The sequence below is a fragment of the Triplophysa dalaica genome, chromosome 8 (assembly GCF_015846415.1).
Source record: "Triplophysa dalaica isolate WHDGS20190420 chromosome 8, ASM1584641v1, whole genome shotgun sequence".
Lineage (NCBI taxonomy): Eukaryota > Metazoa > Chordata > Actinopteri > Cypriniformes > Nemacheilidae > Triplophysa > Triplophysa dalaica.
The window spans coordinates 21,133,738-21,157,829 of NC_079549.1; the positions used below are offsets into that span (position 1 = coordinate 21,133,738).

At 37.6% G+C, this 24,092-nt stretch overlaps 1 protein-coding gene across 3 annotated transcripts in view; it reads right to left on the reverse strand.

The window, feature by feature from the left end:
* Positions 1-363: 363 nt before the first annotated feature.
* The window catches only part of znf385b (zinc finger protein 385B), a 119,638-nt gene continuing 95,909 nt past the window's right edge, over positions 364-24,092 (reverse strand). For all 3 annotated transcript variants that reach the window (XM_056754399.1, XM_056754398.1, XM_056754397.1), the window contains 6 exons: positions 20,246-20,356; positions 10,181-10,364; positions 4,352-4,663; positions 3,337-3,521; positions 1,995-2,096; positions 364-1,482 (listed from right to left, as the gene is read on the reverse strand). In XM_056754399.1, coding sequence (XP_056610377.1) covers positions 1,270-1,482; positions 1,995-2,096; positions 3,337-3,521; positions 4,352-4,663; positions 10,181-10,364; positions 20,246-20,356 — 1,107 coding nt within the window. In that variant the 3' untranslated portion in view covers positions 364-1,269. The remainder of the gene's footprint in view (positions 1,483-1,994; positions 2,097-3,336; positions 3,522-4,351; positions 4,664-10,180; positions 10,365-20,245; positions 20,357-24,092) is intronic.

A 24,092-nucleotide genomic window follows, 5' to 3' on the forward strand; every position in this document is an offset into this window, starting at 1 on the left:
TTTTGTTGGTAACCAATCACAAGAACAATGCAAGTCAAGGGGTGCTGGGGCTTTACAAAATTTCCTCATTTGTGTTTTGCAGAATGAATTAAGTCATGAAGGTTTGAAATGACAAGAGTAAATGATGACAGAATTTTCCTTTTTGGGTGTGCCAAGCCTTAAATGTAATTTGCAATCATGGGTGTGCTTTTATCAGCATTTAATAAAACTTCAAATGTAGCTGAACCAAAAAACAACAACCAAAATAATGATTAGCTAAGTATACATAATCCATTACATATTTCACTAAACATCAAATAGTTCTAGTCAAATTAGACGATTGCAATTTTCAAGACTAATTAAAAAAACACAGGATGTCCGAAATCATGTCCGAAATCATTGAAATATATTATTTTATTGAAAATGTAGTATCTTTATGTACAGACTCTCATACATACAAACATATATACTATGGAGCAGGAAATTCCCCAGCCAAATAAAGAATTGTCAGTGAATGGAAATTTTTCTTTTTTTTTAGACTCTAAAAATAACGTACCAAATGACGTACCTAATTCTCTGAGTACCTCTTCCAGCTCATAAAACTCTACTAGTATTGCAACCTGGTAGGTAAATAAATACACTATGACGAATATCAATATTTAATGATCTATACATTATTGCATCATCAGAGAGCTGCAACGTATTACAGTCTCATGGCAAATAAGGAAATCACAGAAAGATGAAAGGCCCACGGGTTTCCTATTAAAGAAAAGAGATTTTTATCATAAAAAACAGACTGAATCTACTTATATGAGAAAAATAAAACATGGGGGGATGTCAGATAAAAGGATGATAAAGTCAAAAAAGGGAAACGAAAGAACAGCTTAGAAGCACCGGTGACTGCGCTTACCAACAACACAATACAAGACAGCACATAGGCCAAAACTGCAGCACGAGTCCCTGACAACATCAATCCGGTGACTGAACACATACTGCCCTACATGGTTAGGTTTGGTGTCGTTTTGGGCGACGCCTTATCCAAAGATGTTGGTTCAGTTGTAAAGGAAGACAACGATAATTCAAGTCTTTCAGGAAACAGTTCAACACTCAATGTTTCAAATGCAATAGCCGTCACAGAGACGACATCCTTCCTGGGTTTTCCACGGTGAGGAGAGTTTAGGGTAACGTTTCAATAAATACACCATTGTTTCCAGAAGAACAGCACATAGCGTGGCATAGTTTGAGACGCATAGCTCCTCCCACCCGGCGGGCTCGTCCGTGCCTGGGGGCTCAGTAAGGCGCGAACAGGATGGAGCCTGCGGTGCGTCGGATGGGACCCGGTGCGGCCCGGAGAAACGAGGGAGGAAACGCTGCCGTCTGAAAGATGGAGGTGCCTGGACGCGGGTGGAGGGAGATGGAGGGGACTGTGGTGGCTGAGAACGGTGTGGACAGGAAAGCTTGTGAAATGGGCTTTACCAAGTCATTCTGCAAGGCTAGTTTTGCCTGGACGAGAGACAGAGAGAACACAGCTGGTGAGGGAGAGAAAACAAAGTTTCCAGATCTTTTACAATTTACCTACTCTCACTAAACTTCTAAGACTTTCTTTCTTCTGCAGAAGACATACAGTATTTTGAAGAACGTTGGTTACCGAACCACACTGGCCCCCATTGACTTCCATTGTACGGACACAAAACCACATAGAAATTTCTCAAAATATCTACTTTTCGTGTTCCACGGAAGAAAGAAAGTCATATACAGATTAGCGGTAATAAAGGGGGCGGGGCTTAGCTCCAGATCAGCGCATATTATATTGTTTTAAAACACATCTGACACGCTGTATAACTAAATCAAATCCCAAAAAAGCATTGAGCCACTGTGATGCATTAGAATAAAAAGAGGCGACTGTCAGCCTCCACTACAGAGTGAAGAATGAACTCCTCGCCACATTAATACTTGAAATGCAAGTAACACTTGATGAAAGGCCTTGATTATAAAGAGCATAAATAATGCATTACTGCCAGCGTGTTGGTGCTGCGCTGCTGCTTGTTGTAAGGGCTGAATTTGGGTTTCGTTGGTTTGCCTGCCACTCTGTCCTTGTGCCGCCTGCTGGAGATATGCTGTGAAATTAAACACGATTATTTAACGTCGTAAAACAAGTATCACTTTATATAACACCAAAAAAATATGAATAGATCGACTGCTCGTCATTATTATTTATCACGGCATAAACTACAGAATTGAAAATCACAAAATCACATTAGCTAGCATTTATGGTGATTTCATTAATAAACAATGCACACAGTATGGTTTGTGTCAATAATAATTGTGGAAAATGAAAACAAAGACACAAACTGAAAGTGCTTAAAGGAGTCATATGACACGGCTAAAACGAAAATTATTGTTTGTTTTAGATGTAATGCAATGTGTCTACACGATTTAAGGTTCAAAACGCTGTATTTTCCATATACCTTGTATGTTTGTATCTCCTCTATGCCCCGCCTCTCTGTAATTTGCTGATTTTTAACAAAGCTAGGTGTGCTATGGTTGGCCAGTTAACCGCTGTGTAGTGATTGGTTGAAGCGTGTGAAGGAAATGTAACGCTTTTTACAATATTTGGAACATCAGGCTCCAAAGCAATTGAACTGACAGGTCCACCTTACTTACGTAAACATTTCATCGTCTTAGTCAAATCATACCACCAGCGACGTGAATTTGTGGGGTGTGGTTACACGAGGCGTTTCAGGCAGGACTGGGTGAGCATTTGCTTTTAGATAGAATGCATCTTTTGTTTCGACACTGGAATTTTACGTGTCTAATACATACATGGGCAACTTATAACACACCAAAGACACAGAAAAACACGTATCTGCGCCATAATACCCCTTTAAAAAAATCAAGGTGTTTACATCGGACATCATGCGGTAACCCAACAAGCTACCTAAAAATGTTATGAGGCAAAAGTGTCCATAATATCAAACCTTGAGGTATTTAATAATATTAGCACGAACTGTATAAGACCAATGCTATTCAAAGCTGAATTGGAAACTTTTGGTTCAATTTTGTAAGTGCACAAACAATCCAAAGGCCCACGAAGCCCAATGTAAACTATTGTGAGACATGTGTCCTTTTGCATAGCTTTGTTTATTGTATTTTAAAAAGTGGGAACATCACACAACCTCAAATTTTTTCAAGCATGTGTCACATGAATTTTTGCCAAAATACCAAGTTTAGAGTAGTTTAATTGGACACATGGCATCGGAAGTCAAGAGATATGGTACAAGTGTACATCGCTTTTAAAAGTTTATAATTTGCATCACGTGAGTCATGAAGTCAAAATGAATTGAGTCGATACTGTACCTGTTTAAGTTGAATTTCTGAGTTGACGTGAACATCACAGATTTCACAATGAAAGGTTTTGTTCTGTAAGCCTGAGCCTTTATTGAGTTGTGTGGCTTGAACTTTGAGTTTGGACCCGGGTCTGGGGTACGCCTTAATGGGACCTGCTCCATTTCTTGCCTCCAACATAGTTTTGTGCTTTGAACCTGATGAACCAGATAAAGCAGAGATAAAAAGTTTATAGTTGATTAAGTAACAATCTTAAATGGAAGTCATTTCATTCAATCATTTATTTTATTTAATTCTTGAAGGTTCCCATCTCTGCTTCGGAGCTTAAGGTAAAATAACTTAACAAAAGCATACATCAGAAATTCTAAAGGTCTGTTCACAACAAGAATGATAATTATAAAGAGAATGTTTTAAAAATCCTTCTAAATTTAAGAGAATAGGAGAATCCACAAACATAACAATATAGAGGAACTCCATTTCACAGATCTGAAAGAAATGACCTCAGATGCTCTGGATAATCTGAATCACTTGTTAAAAAATGATGATAGTAATCTTTAATGCACTACAGAGAGATTTTTCTGCACCTTTCGACCAAAGTTGTTCCATCACTATTTCAGCCACGCATGATGAATTATTTGACTTCTTAAAAGCTGCTGAAATATTTGAGATGTAAAAGCAGGAGAAACATAATAGAAAACTATGAATGTACTCCAAAGAAAATTCAATGCGTTCTTGACTATGTCAACTGTGTCGTCTTGATAATCACTAAATTAAAAAAAATCAAGCCTGGACATCTTTAATAAAAACATTTTTAGATCTACAAAGATACTCAAGTGCGGCACTACTGAATTTTATTCACACCGTATGAACGCTGTGTACGCTTTAATATATGTTGTAACTGTAACGACATCCCACAATTCTAAGCCCCGGAGGTCACTTCATGAAACCCTTATGTTCATGAATATCATAAAACGGTGTGAAAGGCTCTGAAGAGATGATGTGATGCAGAGGCAGATGTTTGGCACACCTGTGTTGTGCGCCTCCAGCTGTGAGAGAGAGTTGACAGCTACTTTGCACAGCGAACAGTACAGCAGCTTCTTGGCTTTCTCTTCTTCAGACTCTACGCTGATCTCTGTTTGAGCCGTTGGCAGAGCTGCAGGTTTTGGGGTGTTCTTAAGGGCTGCCGCGTGCCCTGAGGGCTCACTGGGTGGGCTGGCGTGCGGGGGTGCCGCCTTGCAAGGGCTGGGCGTAAACGGCACCGGAGGCGGGGTTGGAGCGGGCACGATGACCTGCGGTGAAACGGGACTTTTGTGCATAGCCGGGGGATCAGAGCTTTTTTCTGGAAACAAAAGAGAGGAAAATACATACACAAAGGTTTGCGGAGTTAGTGGTGAGACCTTGACAAAATGTCTTTTGCAGACATTTTTCTGATCTTTTTTGTTTCATTGCATTTGAATTGCAGGAAAGAGCTGCAGTTTCTATTTCGGATAAGTTGAAAAAGAGCCGGGTGGGGCGGGGCTCCGTTCTAACACCCTTCGTGTTCTGATGCGATTGGACTTGACCCTGAAACTCCTACCACCCATACGCCATTGTGTCACATGCAGCGGGTGGCTCCATGTCTGTAGTCTCCACCTCCTCTCCAACAGGACCCTCAGAGAATGCTGCATTAAATAAATGTCACACTCTGCTTATGATTTTTTCGTCCCTCAGGAGCCAGAACACACTAATATTTTTCCATTCTGTGACATTACATCAGCTGAGACTAACCTGAAGCTCTGGGCTTCTGCTCTTTTGCTGTTTATTTGTCAAATGTTCTTTTCATTTCAGTGTTATGCTTATTTTCACTATTTTGTGCTGTATGTCACTGAGCTTGTATTGTAGCCGGTGAACTATTTGGCAGGAAACAGAGTAATATGTCTTGCCGTCATCCGTCTACATAAGTAACATGTTAACAGAATCTCATAGTGACCGAAAAGGGGAAAAAAAAGCACTCCTCACACAAACCTATTTATTTAAAGCATGTTTATAATTAAAATTCCACTCAGCTCATTGCAATGCATCATGGGATACCCTTTTCTGCGAAGAATTCAACACACAATGATGCTAAAAAAGTGATATTTTGCGCAAACAAAACAAAAAAATCTGTCATCATTTATTCACCCGCGTGTCTTTCAAACCTGTTTATGACTTTCTTTCTTCTGTGGAACCAGTGGCATAACTTTGTTTTGAAAAGTGGTGGGGACAAAGACGACAGAAACAATAATCTAATAAATTGTTTCTTTAATAAATCGTTGGGAATATTTTTCATTTAAAGTTGGCCGTCCATTGGCTGCAGCTGTAAATGGTTCCCAAAATGTCATTTGGGAAGGTCACTTGACTATTGCGGTGCAAAACACAAAAAAACAGTTTATTTCTATGAGAAAGATGTCACTTGTTCAGTGGTTTAAGTGTCTTTATGCTTGAAAACTGGATGCACAAGCGAGCGCCGTGAGCGCGGATGATGCACGCATTTCATAATGGCCGTGTTTCTGGAGTCGCAAGTGCGAGCAACGGAGATGATGAGAAAGCGGTAAGTCCTGCATTTCCACAAGTTTTAGATGTTAATGGTCCCTAAACAATACCTCAAGCATTTCAAAATTTCTTCCAAAAAGAAAGAAAAAATACATTTTGAGATCTCAGTGGTTTTGTATCCGTACAATGGAAGTCAATGGGGTCAATGTAGTTTAGTCACCAATGTTCTTAAAAAGATCTATTTTTGGGTTCGGCAGAAGTAAGAAAGTCATACAGGTTTGAAATGACGTGAATAAATAAAGAAAATGTTCATTTTGGGTAAAAAAAATAATTAACTGAATACAAGATAATCTCTCTGCCTACTTTTTGTAAAGGCCTTAAAGGAATAGTTCAACTTCAAAATGAACTTTCTGCCATCATTTACTCCATTGTCATTTTACACCAGTGTGATTTTTTTTCTTCTGCAATACACAAAAGAAGACATTCTGAAGAACATTGGCAACCAAAAACCGCTGGTTCCCATTGCCTTTTGTTGTATAGACACAAAACCAACAAGTCAATGGAGACCTATGGTTTTTGGTTACAAACGTTTTTCTAAATATCTTCTTTTGTGTTCTGCAGAAGAAAGAAAGTCATGCAGGTTTGAAATGACAAGAGGACGTGTAAGTGATGACAACATTTTAACATGGAAGGTGAACTATTCCTTTAAATGATGCTTATGTATGGAGCTCAGAAGTTTTTGGGACACAGCCGCCGTGATAACAACTGGCACTTGTCTGGATTCATATCAAGCACTGCAATGTTAAAACGACCTTGCTATATCCTGTCAGTGCGAGTCGTAGATCTTACAAAAAACCAAGAGCAATTACCGTCCCAAAATATTCTAACACAGAGCGTTCTAAAACATCACATAAAACAGCCTCTTACGTAAAATGGCGGAGCTAGCAATTTTAATGATTTAGCGCTTGAAGTTTTCCCAAGTAAACTAAATCTGACTTCGTTCTCCGTTTCCACCTTTCGAGGAGACGGCAGCGCACCCCCTCCACCCACCCCGACTCTAAGTCTGGCTCAACTCTGCGATAATACACGAGCGTGACAGCAAGGACCCATAAGCCATCTGTGAATCAGGCTGACATTCATGTGGCCTGATTTTCACAAATACGCCGCATACCAATGAGGAACACCACTGGCTAATAAATGAGACGCACCCGAATCTCTGAATTTGCAGCTAGAGAAAAAGACTTCGGCAAGTTTGCGGCGGCTGCTTAGATTTGCCCCCCGTAGGGCACATGTCTTGGTACATCTCAGGCTTGATTCTTAATCAGACACTAAGGTCTGAAATTGAGTGGGTCACAGCATGAAGCAAAGATCAGATGATTATGTTCTTTGAAATGTAACACAAATCTAATTCCGTGGAATCAAAGAGAGGGGAAGAAATACAACACATCTCAGCATGCTAACACCGCAAGACCTGCTGTAATTTAGCATGTGTTTCCTTAATTAAACATTTAAACGCAAAGAAACAAAACAGAAAGATAATGTAAAAGGAACTCAATATGCAGGTAATGATTGAGCAAACAAGCTGAGCTGCAGGTAAAGTGAGCTGTGGTTGGCATATGGCGGATCACCTCTCACCGGGACAGGTCCTAACCTCAGCATATGTTCAGGGGTGTAAAAATACTCACAAAATTACACTTGAACACCACATGAGATTAAAAGTGGGGTTTTGTCCTCAGTACAATAATTTATGTTTAACAAAAGCTGGATTATTGTGGTTAACTAAAACAACACTTTTAATTTGTTCATTGAATCAAATTCGATAATGGCCTAAGGCCTATATTATATAATCTAAATAAAACATTTTTGGAAATAAATAAAAACAAATAGCAATGAGGTATGCATTGACTTCACTTTCCCAGGTGAACACGCCCCCTTGAATGTCAGGACAAATTCCCTTGAGTGGTAAAACAAGCAGCTAAATGGTTGCTTTCAATAAAGAAACCGGGACTAAAACACACAATTATTTGCTGCACTTTAAAGCAGTTGGACGCGACGGTGATCCTACCGATTTAGGAAGGAAGCGGGTGTCTTTGGACACTAATATGTTGCGCGGAATTGCGTTTCCTGATATTGTAAGCAGCCATTTTGCTGAATGCTTTGCCACTCAAGGGAGAGTGTTTCGGCGTGTTCACGTGAGAAAGTAACGTCACGTGCAAACCCTCTATATTTAAATAATGATACAAATAATAGTGCGAGCGACAATAATAATAATAAAATAATACAAAATATAACAAAACAAAGAACAATATAATATAACAAATAAAACAAATAAATAAATGACAACAGCACATAACAAAATTGCTAAAAACTTAACTACATTTATCATGAAAACAACATATAAAAAAACCAATTTTAATTTGAAATAAAAATATATATTAATAAAACTAATAAAAACTGAAAAAAAGATCTTGTATCCTAAATAGTAACTATATAAAGTGTATATCTTTTTTTTTATTTCTATAGTACTACACATTTACCAGGGTCTTACTTCAGTGGCAAATTTCCGATCTCTCTCGTGAAGCCAACATGGAAGACTTAAACTTTAATTCATCGTCTGCAGAATCACATTGAGCCCCATGTTAAAATGGGCAACTTTAAAGCAGAAAAAAAAGATGTTTAAAAAAGGATTTTGGTTTATATAGCAAATTTTACCCTTCATGACAACTGTGAGGAGGGTGAATTTATATATATTACTTGCCTGTTTAACTTATATTAAGCCTTAAAATTCTGCAAATTAAGTGGTTTCAGCAACCAGGTGACTCCGCTCTGACCACGTTCTGCCTCTTTGCTCATTTTCGATTATCCCGGAGTGACGCGCTTCTAAGATGGCGACGGCCGGCTCCGCCTACTTTAAGCTTAAAAACATCTCCTAAGAAACCAACGGGGACACTTCGTCCATGTTTTATACAGTCTATAGTCTCACTACAATAACTACAGTTATAACATGCTGTTTGTAATTTATGGTTATGGCAATGGTAACGAATCTGCTAATAAAAATGACTACTTTACTATAATAAAATCATGGTTAATGTGGTAATATGGTAATATGGTTCTCCACAGTTCTAGTGTACTACAAAAAGACACTATTGGGAGATTCAAACATAAAAAATGACACCCAATAATCTAGTTATTTATTACAAATAAATGTATGTACTTCCATATTTGTATTGAGTTGAAAGTATCAAGCCAAAACTCTATTGAGTGACCACATTAAAGTGCCTGAAAAATCAAGAGACAGCTTACAGCTCCAGAACACAACAGATGTTAAATGGAAAGCAATATCATCAGTCAACTGTATACAAGGGTATACAACTGTATACCAAAAAAATGATTGCACCAAAACAGTCATTTAGTTTTTCACGAACACTTTCCATCCTCTCTTTGACCTTCAGAATTGTAAATATATCCTGCTAACCTCTCTATAGTTTGCACTGTTTCAGTCTCTAACAGCCTCTTGGCAAAGGGTGAATCTCACTGTTACAGGTTCATTAAAGAATCAGTGCGGAAATGTGTCGCTCAAGCTGTTAAGATCAGACTGAAATGATCAGAGACCTTGTTAAAATAAACTTCAGGTTTACGAGGCACGGAGCCAGGAACATTTGCCAGACTTTCCTTCACATCTTACCCTAATCGCTTGTTTAATACCAACTTAATATGTATATGTTTTTATTCTGGTGTTTATGAAAGCATCACTCATTGTCCCTCCTTATTACTTCTGTCATAATTTTCTGTCATCATCGCGTCTTTCAAAACCTGTATATGACTTTTTCTTCAGTAAAACATGAAAGAAGATATTTCGAGAAATGTTTCGGTGGTTTTGTGCCATACGATAAAAGTCAATGGGGGCCAATGTTGTTTGGTTACCAACGTTCTTCAAAATATCTTCTTTCGTGCAGAAAGAAAGTTGGAATGGCATGACACTGAGTGAATGATTTCATTATTTCACATAAACCTTATTTTTGGGTGAACGACCATTAAAATACATTAGCCCTGTTCTTAACGTATGTTACACCCTCGCAACATATGCATGCCTCAAGTTTTGTGAATGTGGATGCTTCTGCAATGCATTCTTCACATACTGTACAAAAAGATCACTTGTACACAAACACACACACAGACAGAATATAGACACTGGCATGGTTCGGGGTTAGAGATGAAAGCAAACAAACACAGAACCAAGTACGACATTTATGAGCACTCACAGTCGGGAAGAGGATGGAGAGGGTAGGAGTGGAGAACAGGAGAAGAAAGAAGGTGTGGAGCAAGAACAAAAGGAGCTATTAACCTGGTTGGTCAGGGCAGCTGGCAGTGACAGAACTGCAGGAGGTGGTATTGGTGGTGGTAGAGATGCTGACTGTCTTAGCGCCGCAGTCCTGGGCGGCAGCACTTTTCTGCTTATTTTTGGTGGTCTCCTGCGCTTTGAGCTTCTTGGCATGTTTACTGCCTTTGTAGTGCGCCTCGGCTTGGCTCTACAAAGGAGAACAAATGAACCATCCAATCAGGCTCATTTCTCACACTACATCTACCATCATGGACGGCAGTCACACACAACCCAAACACGCTTTCAATAGCAGGCACTGTTCAACATCGAGATTGTGATGCTGGGATCGGAGAGAGGGAACAAAGTACGAGATGTTTAGAGGGAATTGATTCTCAATAGATAACGCTAAACAGACGTCGACGGTTTTGCACTTGGCGAGATTGTTAATGGAGAGTTTGCTCATATCTTAAGTTATAGTAATTTCAAAGGGAGATTTAAAGGGAAAGAGACTTAATGACTCAAAGAGAGAGACGCGAGATCGAGAGAGCTTATGAAGGATTAGGATCCCTTTGAATATCTGTCTGGAATGAATTATAAGCTCAGTTTCTCATTTTTATGACATCAAAGTGACAAAGTCTCTAAGGACCTGCAGATGGATTTTCTCTCCAAATGCTTCAACTCTGTCACATTGACTAACTGCAAGTTTAAGGGATTTCTGGCAGCGATGGGAGATCCCAGACAACACAGCTCAAGGATGTTTTTCTTGCAGATTTTTCAAAGAGACGGTAAACCGGAGCCTACGGTATTGAGTTTTCTAGGTGTCTGAGCTGCGGTTAAAGACATTTTATGTCACTTCAATAGGGTGACTTAAAAAGAATTACGTCTAAAGAGTATACAATTTACATGATGCAAAATCTGAAACAATCTAAGAAGGTAAGGGACGTTCACACTGACAGAGAGACGACTGGTCAGGTTCGGATAAAATCTTGTAAACTTTGTATCACTTTTTTGCATTTATCACTTTTTTTTATAATAAAATCAATTGGATAAACGGACAATGTGACGTTTTAATAGTTTCAACGATAGCTTCCAGAACAGTATTGGATGTGCCGCTATTGAAAGAAACATATTAACTTCAACAGTTAATACAACTGCAATTGATCAAAACAAACACACAAACTGTGAAAAAAAGATCTGTAACAAAGCATGCAGCTAACACTTTTCAGAAAGATGCAGTGACTAAAGAGGAGTCGAACATAACATCTTGGCATTACGGTGAACTGAACCGGAGAAATATGAAACATGATAAAAGAGAGAGAGAGAGAGAGAGAGAGGGAAAACAAGGAGCGTAACGTCCATCGATTGCTTGTTTAAGTGACAGTCATGAGCGTTAGAATGACACACGACTGAAACTGTTGAAGACATTGATGTGCGATGTGACGGCCCGCGGCACCTTCTCTGCTTGGTGGAAATGTTAACAGCTCCTGTGACCTGGATTACGTGCTCTTGACATTTATAAAGAGAATTTCTCTCCATTTTAATATGTACATAAATTTCAATATATCAAAAATCATTGGCACGCTGTGCACAGTTTTAGTCATATAATCAAGCATATTTTAGCTCAATCTCTGAGGGTCAATACAAGCAGAATGTCTTATTCTTACGTAAATTGTTGCATTCATTCATTCTTAGAAATGTAAGAATTTACAACATGAGAAATTCATTCTCCTCATGTTTCGTAGATTATCCCAAAGCAAATTTTTTTTGCAAGAATGTTTTTACAAACATCGGCTTGTGTATTATAAACAAGGCCTGCATTTGACATTCTGGTGTAGTTAGACATTACAACATATTCATGACAGGTAGGCACATTAATAAATACATATAATGCAACCCTTGCACATGAGAAAGGCTTACATAGGCAAAAAGACAAATACATCTGCTGATATCTTCTGATCTGAATTGCCAGCAACATTAGTGCATTACCCTACATCTGTCTGTGTGTCCTGTTCACAAGACACCTGTCCCAAACATACACACCAACACACCGTAACAGCTTGTGACGTGATGCTATATAAAAGGACACAGTGACTAATAGTTAATCTTTTATAGAGTCGATTTCATCATGAATACATTAAACAGCTGATGTAACACACAGACTAACAGTGTTTGAAAGCATTATTTATCTAAATAAATATGCATGCTAGCATTATGGGGTGATTCACTGATAAACTACCTCATAATATACTTCATTTCTAAGTCGCTTTGGATAAAATGTAATTTAAACTGGCATGATTCAAAGTAAATTATGCAACACAAGTGCAGAATGTATTCGTGCCAACCACTGTTGTTAACCTCTGCTCTCGAAACGCCTCGCTCCATGAAGTCATAGTAGCAAGCTATTTTTCCGGACCCCTCATTTCACCCATTAAAAACATTTTCAACCACAAAAAAAGCCTCAAATTGATGTTTAAAACAAGCTTTTAAAAGTTTGAGTTTGCCCATTTCCATTAGCCAGTCTATTATCTAAGACTACAAACAAAATTGTGATGTTACGCGTCTACCTTGCAGCACCCGTTTTCAAAAACACCTTTCATATATTTCCTCTTCCTCCAAGCAAAAGACATCAGAAGATGTGAACTGTAGATTGATGTTTGGCAAAAAATGCCTTGATCTGAACTTCCAAACACTTTTTATCCTTCACTTAACAACTTCTAAAGAAGCAAAAGACCGGCATCTTAAATATTGATGTGCGAGTTGTTGAAGAATGTAACATTTCTGGTTCTTTAACATTTTCTTGTGATGATTCAATTATTACTTTTTGAAAATTGAGTCTTTATAATATAACCAAACCATGTTTTTAGATAACTAAAACAAAAAGTATTAAAACATGTCTTAATTGAAATCAATTAAACTATTGATTGTAAACTAATGGTACTATTAAGTGTGTAGACAAAATGTGTATATGTTCTCCTACTTGTAAGTCGCTTTGGATAAGAGCAGCTGCCAAATTAATTATGTAAATATAATGTAAATTTATTGATCTAAAATGATTTGAAAAACTAAAACTAGATGACAATTACTATGTTTTAGTTGTTGGATTCAAATTCCATTCCATTTTCTACCGCTTATCCGAACTACCTCGGGTCACGGGGAGCCTGCGCCTATCTCAGGAGTCATCGGGCATCAAGGCAGGATACACCCTGGATGGAGTGCCAACCCATCGCAGGGCACACACACTCACTCATTCACTCACACACTCACACCCTACGGACAATTTTTTCCAGAGATTGGATTGAAATGATTAACTTAAAATATATAAAACTAAAATAAAAGTATAGATGGTTTCAGCGGCAACAACATAAACAATGATATGCGGCCCAAACTGAACTTCCGGTAGACCTCCGCAAAGAACCAATAACTGTTGAGTAGTTTTAATTTAATTTAATACAATTATACCAATTATTCATGTAAATTAAAATGAATATTAATTAAACAGTGGAGGTTGACTTTGGGCTAGGCACGTTCATCCGATGAAACTGTCTCTAGCATATAAAAAAATGAACAAATAAATGTGCTGTGCTGTGTTTTAACTTTTCTGTTTTTCCTGTTTGCCCCTGTAAAGCTGCTTTGAAACAATACACATTGTGAAAAGCGATAAATAAATAAACTTGAATTGAATTGAATAATAAAAAGAAAACTCGCATTACAAAACAGCTAAAATAGAAACAAAATCAGCAATAAAATGAAAAATATAAAAATAAAAGCAAATTCAAAATATTAATAAAACTAGAAGAAAACTATAATAACTCTGTACTGAACCATATCAAAAACGTTCAGTTTCCAGTATATTGCAAATAAATTCTTTATTGACCAAGATCCTGAATCCAACCTCACTCATAAACTTCACAGTAACTGCTGCAGATCACAATAAAGAAAACTTTCCATTTCTTATGTTTTAAACATCTGTTCATGCAGCCAATAATTTCATTTACATTAACTTACTGTACAGTACAATCAAGCTGTGTATTTTTTTCCATTAGTACAGTACGTTTTTCCCTGGGCATCGAACCCACGACCTTGGCATTGAACAGCACAGTCCTTTACAAGCTCCAGCAGAAGATCAGGCTGTCCTTATGCTACCTAGTAATGTTATTCGAGCAACGACACCACAGCTCAATAGAGACATGTGTTGCGGGGGAGTGCTCTTTATTACCCCCGTGCATTAATGACACAGCATGTGTATAAGAGAGCATAAAGCTTTAATGAGATGTGCTGGTTATCTTCCATATTGGCTTGTTCTCACAAAAGGGCTGCGTGTCTCTCCGAGGGACGCCGCCACTTCACCTAATGTCACATCACAGCGGGACACGCACCTTCAGATCAGGTAACTTCAAATGAAATGGCCCGGGCTTCTCCGTTACACTGTGTGCAAATGGAGATAAAACATCTCATTTACAGGAGATAAGGGAAACCTAAGAGTGCATTATTCTCATTTTAATGCGGTCTTCAAAGCAAACACCAGTAGCGGTTTCACCTTGAAAAACAAACACTCGACAAAGGCAAAAAAACAAAGATAATGCAAGTCAAAAGTAATGGCAAAAGACAAAGCAGATGGAGAAAAGGCTCATGGTATAAACATTCTTGTGTATTTGGCAAAGCTCAGAGGAAAGCGGACCAACTAAAATTGAACTACGGGTTTTCCCAATCACCGAGTTTATTTAGGCCACATCTGCAAGAATTTATTTTAACAGCTAAACGGAGGGCCAAGATTTAGAGACGAAATATGAAATAAAAACGATACCAACCCAAACGCGGTTTATGGACCTCTCAGCCTTGCCTAAAGTCTAATTGTCGTATTAACAAGTTGCATTCTATAGAAAATGGGAGCGTGTAAAGTTTGTGGAAAGCAAATAAAACGTGACGCTTAACACATTCGTGGTAAGGTCAGTTGCACGAGGCGTTTTAAGAACTCAAGTTGAACTAGAGAGCCAATCGGGGTCAGTTAATTGCATTCTGGATTTGAGTTGTTAAAGACCCTCCTCTGATGCGGTCTGTTTTAAAACATAATGGACATATATGCCATTTAAAGCTTGGCTTTCAGGCATTGATCTGGCACATTAAGGGCAACGTCTGTCATGAGTTTGGATTTGTGTCCATTTGTCTATTAGTCCAACAGCACCGGTGACATTCACACGTGTTCAAATGCTAAGTGTGATAGCACTTGAAATCAATGTAGGCTATATGGTATAAGGCAAACTGTAATTTCAGTGGCATTGGTGAGCAAGACTGGGTCACTAACAGCATCGATGTGAATTGTGACTTTGCGCTCCATTCGATCATGAAAACCTTAAATCATGTGTATTGTTGAGAAAAGGTGTGGTTTTACTTCTAAAAGCAATTTGATTGCACTTTTGACCTTGGAGATGATAAAACGGGCAAAAAAATCGTATAGATTTGCAGAGAAGACCCAAAGTTGCGTTATATGTAGATGATCATATCATTGAGACTCTGTGAGACTCTTGAATTCGACCTTGGCTGTTCAACGATAGGCCTTTTTCACGTTTCCGAGATGCCGAACGTGGAAGAGTTGGTAGTTGTGTAAAGACATTTCCGAACGTACTGTATGTACACAAGTGCTATAGCAAAGAGAGACTAAACAATTGTAACCCAATCAACGAAATGCAGAAGCATTCTAAAGCACTATAATAAACCCGTAATGATTCTCTCCAAAAAGTGTTTAAAGTTGTACAGTTTAAAGCACTGCTGTGAAAACACCAAAAATGTAGAAAGGTAATAAACACCACTTGCGTACATACTGACGGAAAAAGATTTACACAACTGATGCCGAACCAGATGTGCCCCCTAGCATCTGTAAAAAAAGCATATTAATCGCTATTAATCGCATCCGGATTAAAAGTTTGTGTTTACCTTATGATATTTGTCAGTGAACTGTGCATATTTACTTTGTATTTGAAAACACATACATGTACATATTTAGGAAATATTTTCATGTAGTTATTAATATTTAAACACAATTTAAAATATACAAACATTTATTCATTTTTATATTTTTCTAAAATATATACATGAATGTATATGTGTTTATAAATAAAAAATGAACATGCACAGTGCAGAGACATTTATTATGTAAACACAAACTTCTACTTTGGATGCGATTTATCGTTGAACAGTCCTAAATTTGGCAAACATAAACAACCCCCCCCCCCCCGCACACACTAACAATGACGTCTGACAGATTAAAAAAACTAGCAACGCCCTGGCAACCACCCAAAACACTCTAGTATAGTTTTACATAGGCAAGCATCCAAAAAATATATATTTTTCCATATTCACACAACAAATATTTAATAAACATGAATTGATAAAATTTTGAAATAGTTGATAACACTTTATAATAAGATTCTATTTGTTAACAATTAGTTAATGCATTAGCTTCAATGAACTAACAATGAACAATACTAATAGAGCATTTATTAATGTCAGTTCATGTAAATACAGATAATTGTTTAACGTAAACTAATGCATTTACTACTGTTAACAAATAGCACCTTACTGTAAACCAAATAGTCTAACAAACTGTAAACACACCAATGTGCTGGAAATCACATCAACTTTTGTTATATACACCACTAATTTGGCCAAATCTAAAAATGTACATCAAAAGTAATTTTATTCTGTGGTTTATGAAGCTTTTCAGCGTTATTTTATAGTACAGGCGGAGAGAATATATCACCACATTTGCTCTCATTATTGAAACAGAAACACAGACTGAAAATACGGTTTTCCTCAACTTCATTAAGATAATGGCTGAGGATGTATTCAGACCTTTAGTCTCACATTGTTTTCCCCTCTGGCAACAGGATTGGATGTCACAATAGTTTCATAGCGTGCTCTGAAGTATGGGCTTAAATTACATCACAGGACTCTTTTTCACAGCCGTAGAACGAAGACTTGTTTAAGCCTTAATAAAGACACAGACCGAGTTTGAAGCTTGGTCCAATGTGTGGACCACTTCAAAGGACTATCAAAGGATAGTTTTTTTATATCCATTACTCTACACATACACGATATGGACAAAAATATTGGGATGCCCACTTGACTACTTTAGTCATTTCCGTGAGTATAAAGAATGAAACAAAACAATTTTATTGGAATTACTGGAATAGATAAACATGTTTAGTAGAAGGGGGTGTCCCAATATTGTTTTCTATATTTTGTATGTAGATTAACTAGTAAAATATTCATCTTGACTAAATACAATTCTCTAGCAAAATCTTATTTTTTTTATTTGATCAGTAAGTGTGATCCCTGGGATCTCGCCTCTGCATTGCTAACAGATCGTTTCACCAAGTGAGCCAAATAACCGTGTTAAACAAGAGATTTAAATTCACAGATTTAAATTTAGATCCCTCACTGGACATATTTACATGCAGTCCAGATTCCCTTACCCAACACTCCCTGTGGATAAGAGTTCACATCGCTATTCTCCCAAAGAAGAACATAAATCACAGTATCTTCAGCCCGGCAGAGTATAAAGGTAAACAAAGAGTCAGGGACACTGGCTGATTCCTTCTGACACGCCAACCAGAGCATCACTTTCACTTAACCAAGATGAGCTTTGGACTGAGCCTGCAGATGAGCATCTCCAGGGAACAGATAGAGCGAGAGAGACAGCTCTATCTTCCCGGATCAGAACGTGACAACATGTGCACACAGAATTAGCATCAAAGACCTCTGCGGTCGGCAGAACATCCGCTGACACCTCTGCCCCGCGTTAGCCTCAGATACGCCGTCTAGTCTTAAAAGCGTTGCTCAAACGGGCAATTGCGAGAGGAAACCGTTTTCAATTATCACGTCATTTCACTTTCCTCTTTTATTGCGCTTGTTTGGATCCAGAGAAAGTTAGAAGATAACAGGGCTTCCAGACAAGTTAATCTCTAGCAGTCGCTTCAATTCAGAAACAAGTTCTAAGAAAACCAGCGTTTCAAAGTAGATGGCAATCAACCAATTATGCACAGCGGGAGGGAACAACACACAAGCTGGGACGCCCGGCAGCCGCACCGCCGAGACGTGACCACGTCTGCGTTTGCTCAGAGGTGTTCCCCGTCTCGCATTCCTGCCTGTTTGTCAGGATAAAGGTGAAAAAAACTTTGAGGAGAGAAAACAGATGCACAATGGTGCTCTGACGTCTGGTTTCCACTTCCAGAGAACTCTTTTCTCAATTACAGCTCGCTGTGGGAGCCCTCCGTCACCCAGGGCTTAATGCCACCTTGTGGCATTCATCTTAAATTAAATAGCTTAATCAATGCCAAGACAGAGTGGTACAACATGGCAGTACAGTAAGTAATTACCCTTCTCCCATCGAGAAGAACAGCACATCTCAACTCTCTGCCAGATGAGAGGCTCTGTGTAGAATCCCACACCTGTGCTCTCACTCATAAACACATCAGTACTGTTAACTACAACCACTGGGATTTTATTGCTACCACAGTTTAGCCAGTAAACAAATAATGGAAATGTTTTTAGACAAATTATACGTGAAATCGGTTTACACTGATTACAAAAAAGGAAGGATAAAAAGCATCGGGTGGAGTGTTGGAAAAAGAAAATCTAATGCACAAAATAGCTTTTTTTAATATTTAGATTCGCTATTGTCTTGTGTTCTTCGCCGCTATTTGACATTGGTATTTGGAGTTACTTAATCTTCAATAATGTGGTTAAAGAAATTATATTTTAACTTCGAGTTGCCAATTTAAATGTGACTGTCCGACCATTGTAAATTGGAATGGGAATAGTAAGGAATGTATTTTACGAACTAATTCATATAAATTTGTACAATTTGAATCTGAATTTGTCCGACTTTAGCCCCTCCCCTAAGCCCACCTCTAAATCTAATGTCACTGTTGCGAAAGCAAATCGCACTAAGACGAGCGAATAAGATCGTACAAATTCATACGAATTAGCCACCTCGAAAAGTAGTTACAAATTCCTATGAGATTGTGTTGAACGATTCTGATTCCAATGAACGATTCTAGCTAATAATTATATTGCGCGTTCTTCTATTAATGAGTCAAATTAGTCCTACTTTTATAGTAAACAACAATACTAAACGTAAATTATATAATTTTCCTGATTTCAATCTCAAAAAGTAAACTTTGTAAAGTAAATTGAATCTATACTGAAGATATACTAAATATACTGAATCGTGAATCTTTCAAACGATTTCAATGGAAAGAATTGATTCATATGAGTCACCTGTTCAGAAATCCGACTGCACTGCGAGGACCAGCGACGACAACGTTAAAATAAAGTTGATTGTTTGTTTTGTCTTCTTATAACATGACCTTTTTCTTCTATATTATTCAGATTGCACAAATCGATCTAAGACGTTTGAAATATGTTCCTGTTTTTATTCAGTAGCTACAAACAAATGCATTTAATAGTTGGTGCAGATCAATCGCCGTTAATGAAACTGAACATCATAAAAAGTACTTTATTTAAAAAAGCGTATCTTGTTATAAAAAGCAATGCTCGATACAAAAAGTTATTAATAAACCTTTTTTTCAAACAATATCAGATAATTATATTTGAAAGGGAAACTGAATCATGAACTGAATAAAGACAATCGAGTGCAATTGACACATGTAAGGGAAACAAGCGAATGACTAAAAAAAAAATTAAACACTTGCTTTCATGAAACAATACAAATGAGCCAGAGTGTTCCTCATCAGTGATGACTGAAAAACTTCATTAAAACCTGGCTGAGGGCATAACTGGCAGGGACTTTGCTCAAATGTGACCACGTGTTACCTCAGTGTGTGTGAGTAATGAAGAGTGTTGTCACTCACACCCTAAACGGCTAAACCGGGGCTTATTTTAATCAGCTGTAGTTTGTAACACGAAACACAGAACTAAAAAGCTACTCCTTCACAAACCGGACTGGGCGAAGATCACATTTCTTCATACTTTTGAGAGAAAAAGAAAACGCTGGAAGACGCACACACCCCAAACATTCACACCACCCCATGTAAACACACAACTGAGAAATGCTTGTTTTTTACTCACATCTGAATTAAAGCGGAGCTGACAGATGTTGCACGAAATAACTTGCTTTTTCTTGGGAGGGATGGAGACTCCGAATGTGTGGTTGATTACCGCTTTCTGGACGGGGTCCATCTGGAAGACAAACAGCAGAGGGACACTTTTAGAAAAGCAGGGCGAGTTAGACAGACAGCCAGAGAGTTAGTGAGATAGGACACACACAGAGCGCCGGTCTCTGCGACCCTGAACGCTGGGGGGAAATGAGAGTAATAAGCATTTGGAGCTGTAGGCGGGACAGCTGTTTAATGGTGAGAATCAATGGTCTAGCTGGTCTCCTGGGCTCCGCCTGATTGAAATAGATACTGGGATTAGTCAGCCGAAAAGATGAACGTGTAAAGACGAACTGAGAAATCAGCAAACGAAAGCTCTTTCCAGGATTTAGATTTAAACCATCAATTTATTCTTAATTCAGATAAACACATTCAAATCAAAGGAAGTTAAGTAAACCAATGGCGATTTACAAACATTGACATCATAAATAAATTTTAACACCACAGTCTAACAATAGCTCAGTGAGCATATGTGTTGTGATAAAAAAATTGAGACAGATGCTTTACAGTGTACACAGTGAAACTGTTGTTTGGCTGATTCTGAATGTTTAAATAAAGATTTTAGGTATTTGCCTGAAAAATCTGGTTTTTGATATCATGTGCGGGGTAATGTGAAAGCAGTAATATAGGTAAATTCAGCGTATAACTTACATTTAAATACAGTACATTTGTACATTACAGTCTATGTTTCCCTAACCAAACTGAACACATGAGCCTCCCAAAAATCAAAACACTGTATAGCTGCATATTGCACAAACTCACAACTGCAATGAAAACACTGAAGCATATTATTTCAGTATTAACCTCAGCACAGACCTTCCATCCTCGACATCGACAACCACTCATCAGAGAATTTTTACAAGACAAGAAAATAAACGGACAAAACTGAACAACCTCTCAAATCTGCCTCGTGCAGAATCCAGCAATATTACGTAGAGCTTTTCTCAAGCGTGAAACTCTGGCAGAAGAACGGACTTCTGGGTTTGCCTCCAAGTCATCCAACCATTTCACATGCTCACAGCCGTTCCCTTTTTCGCAGGAAAACAATTCGTAACTCACTTGACAGAAAAACCAAGCAAAAGGCAAGATCATTTGTTGAAAAAGTAAAAAAACGGTCACTTAATGTCTGACACTATTCTGCCATATTTTACCAGAGGCAAATGGAGAGTGTCTATAGAAGTTCAGAATTCACGAGCGGTCAACAGAGAGGGAGAGAAAGAGACAGAAAGAGAGAGACTCGCTGTGGCTTGTGCTTTGGGGGCGATGTGGTGGAGGTCGTCTATTCTCACGACAACTCGCTCTCACCCTAACACACACACAAACACACAAACACAGGCTGTTTACAGATGCTTGTATTTCAGTCTGATTAGCTCTGAATAACTGATGAGCTTTAGTAAACAGGAGTGAGTGATCACTAGACAGGGAAACATGTTTGCTCCTGATAAGATTTCCTACCAGCTATGCCCATTAAGAATTTAAAAGGATTTTTCACCAAGCCAGATGGATTACTGTACCTCCAAAGCCTGAATTTACACTAAAGAGGCAATCTATAAAAGCACCATCTCTGTCTTAAACATAAAATTGCAGGTAATGTCACATTTGTTTCTTTATGTGGAGTTAAAGGAATAGTTCACCCAAATAAAATCTGTATGAATGTCTTTGTTCTGATAATCCAAACAGTTCTTGGCTACCATTCACCACAATATTAGGAAAAATTGCTTTATAAATGTGACTGTGGACAACAAAACCAGTCTTAAGTAGCACTGGAACATTTTTAGGAATCGCCCAAAAAACATTGTAAAAATTATAGATTTTTCTTTTTGCCAAATATCATTAGGATATTAAGTAAATATCATGTTCCATGAAGATTTTTTATACATTTCTTACCATAATGGTATAAAATCTTTCTTTTTGTGAGTGGATGGCCTGCTACAGTGCCTCAGATTAACAATTTCAAAGGCGATTTTCTCAATATTTAGCTCTTTTGCACCCTCAGATTCCAGCTTTGTAAACAGTTGTTGTTCTGCCAGATAGTTTTCGATCCTAACAAACCATTTCTCAATAGAACGCTCAATAGATATCGCTTTGAGACGATATAAAAATCTCAATTTCAAAAAATTTGACACTTAAGACTAGTTTTGTTGTCCAGGGTCACAAATGTCCTAGTTGAGTTGAACACAAAAGATGATAAGTATGAAAAGCAAACAGTTCACTTTTGACTACCATTGTAATTCTTCCTACTGTGGTAATCAATGGTGGCCAAGAACTGTTTGGTTACAAGCATTCTTCCAAATATTTTTCTGTGTGTTCATTAAAATAAAGAAATTCTTAAATAGTTGGAAAAACTTGAGGATTGTTATTTTTGGGGGAACAGTCCCAGTGTCCCATATTTTGAACAATTCTCAAAATATCTTCTTTCGTGTTTTCCACAAAATAAAGAGTCACATACAGGTTTTGAACAACATGAGGGTGAATTTGTAGTTGTGGGTGAACAATCCCTTTAATTCCACACTAACCAAAAATTCATTTTACAGCCGCCTGTTTTCAAATGTATTTATAATCATAACTGTACATTATACTTTATTTTTGAGTATTGTCTATGAAATGATTCGTGCTTGTTCAATTTAGATGCACTATGAATGTAAAAACACTGACACAAATAACATCTCACTTCAATCAAAAAGGTCAGCTTACATTCATTATCATTGTGTATCGCACCGGTGGAGTTCTAGAGCTGTAAAAACTGCTTTCACACCCAGCAAAAAAACTAATGTCTGACGTCAAATGGACATGGGTCTGGACCAAAATCTCGAGTGTAAAAGCACTATAAGAGGCAGACTTTAGATAAGAGTACAGCCCTTTCTATTCGATTAGTGGACGTCAGAAAAGATGAGCAGCCATCCATTCACGACCTCTGCAGGTCACTAATGCATTCCCTGTCGTTTAGCCACTAGCTCTACGGTACAGTAAATGCCCCCCATTCTAAAACAGGACTGTACAGAGAGGATCTGTCAACTCTTAAGCACACTATCTGCTCTGCGTGAATCTATACAGCAGTAATCTGTAATTAAAATCTAATTTCTGACCACGAGTATAGACGATATAGGGATCTTGCAAAGCTAAGTCTTTACAAAACCAGTATACCATAAGTATACTTCTTTTAAACAACAAACTTTCAGTCCACTTTTTAGGTGCTTCTCGCACATATACTTAAAATTACAAGATTTGATGACAGAAATACATATTTGGCCATTAGCTGTACACAGTCTTTTGATCAAGATATAGTTTATTATTATTATATTAAATATCAGTATAATTTGGTGTTTACAGTATACTTGGCTTGTATTTGTGTTTAATCTATTGAATGAGTCTCCAGTTATATACTTTTTCACAGTTTCACATACTCAACAATTTCATGTTCAAGTTAACAAGTAAGTAAAATCTCACTTCTTTGTACACAATGATAATAGCAATGTTCTTTAAATATGCTTAATTTATTGATATAATTTAAGTAGAAAAATATGAACATTTAAGTAGATTTAGTGCATTTTTTTTAAATAATAAACTATAGGTATATGTTGTTAAGCTCACTCAAAGAAAACTTTCTTGCAGTATAAAAAATACCAAACTAGTAGTTTACTAAGATTGCACTTTTATAAACTAAATATATGCTTAAAGTATTGATCTAGAAATCTATAAGCTCACTTGTAGTAAAGTTACAGTGCAAACATAACAAACCTAAAATGTAGCCAGTAACTATT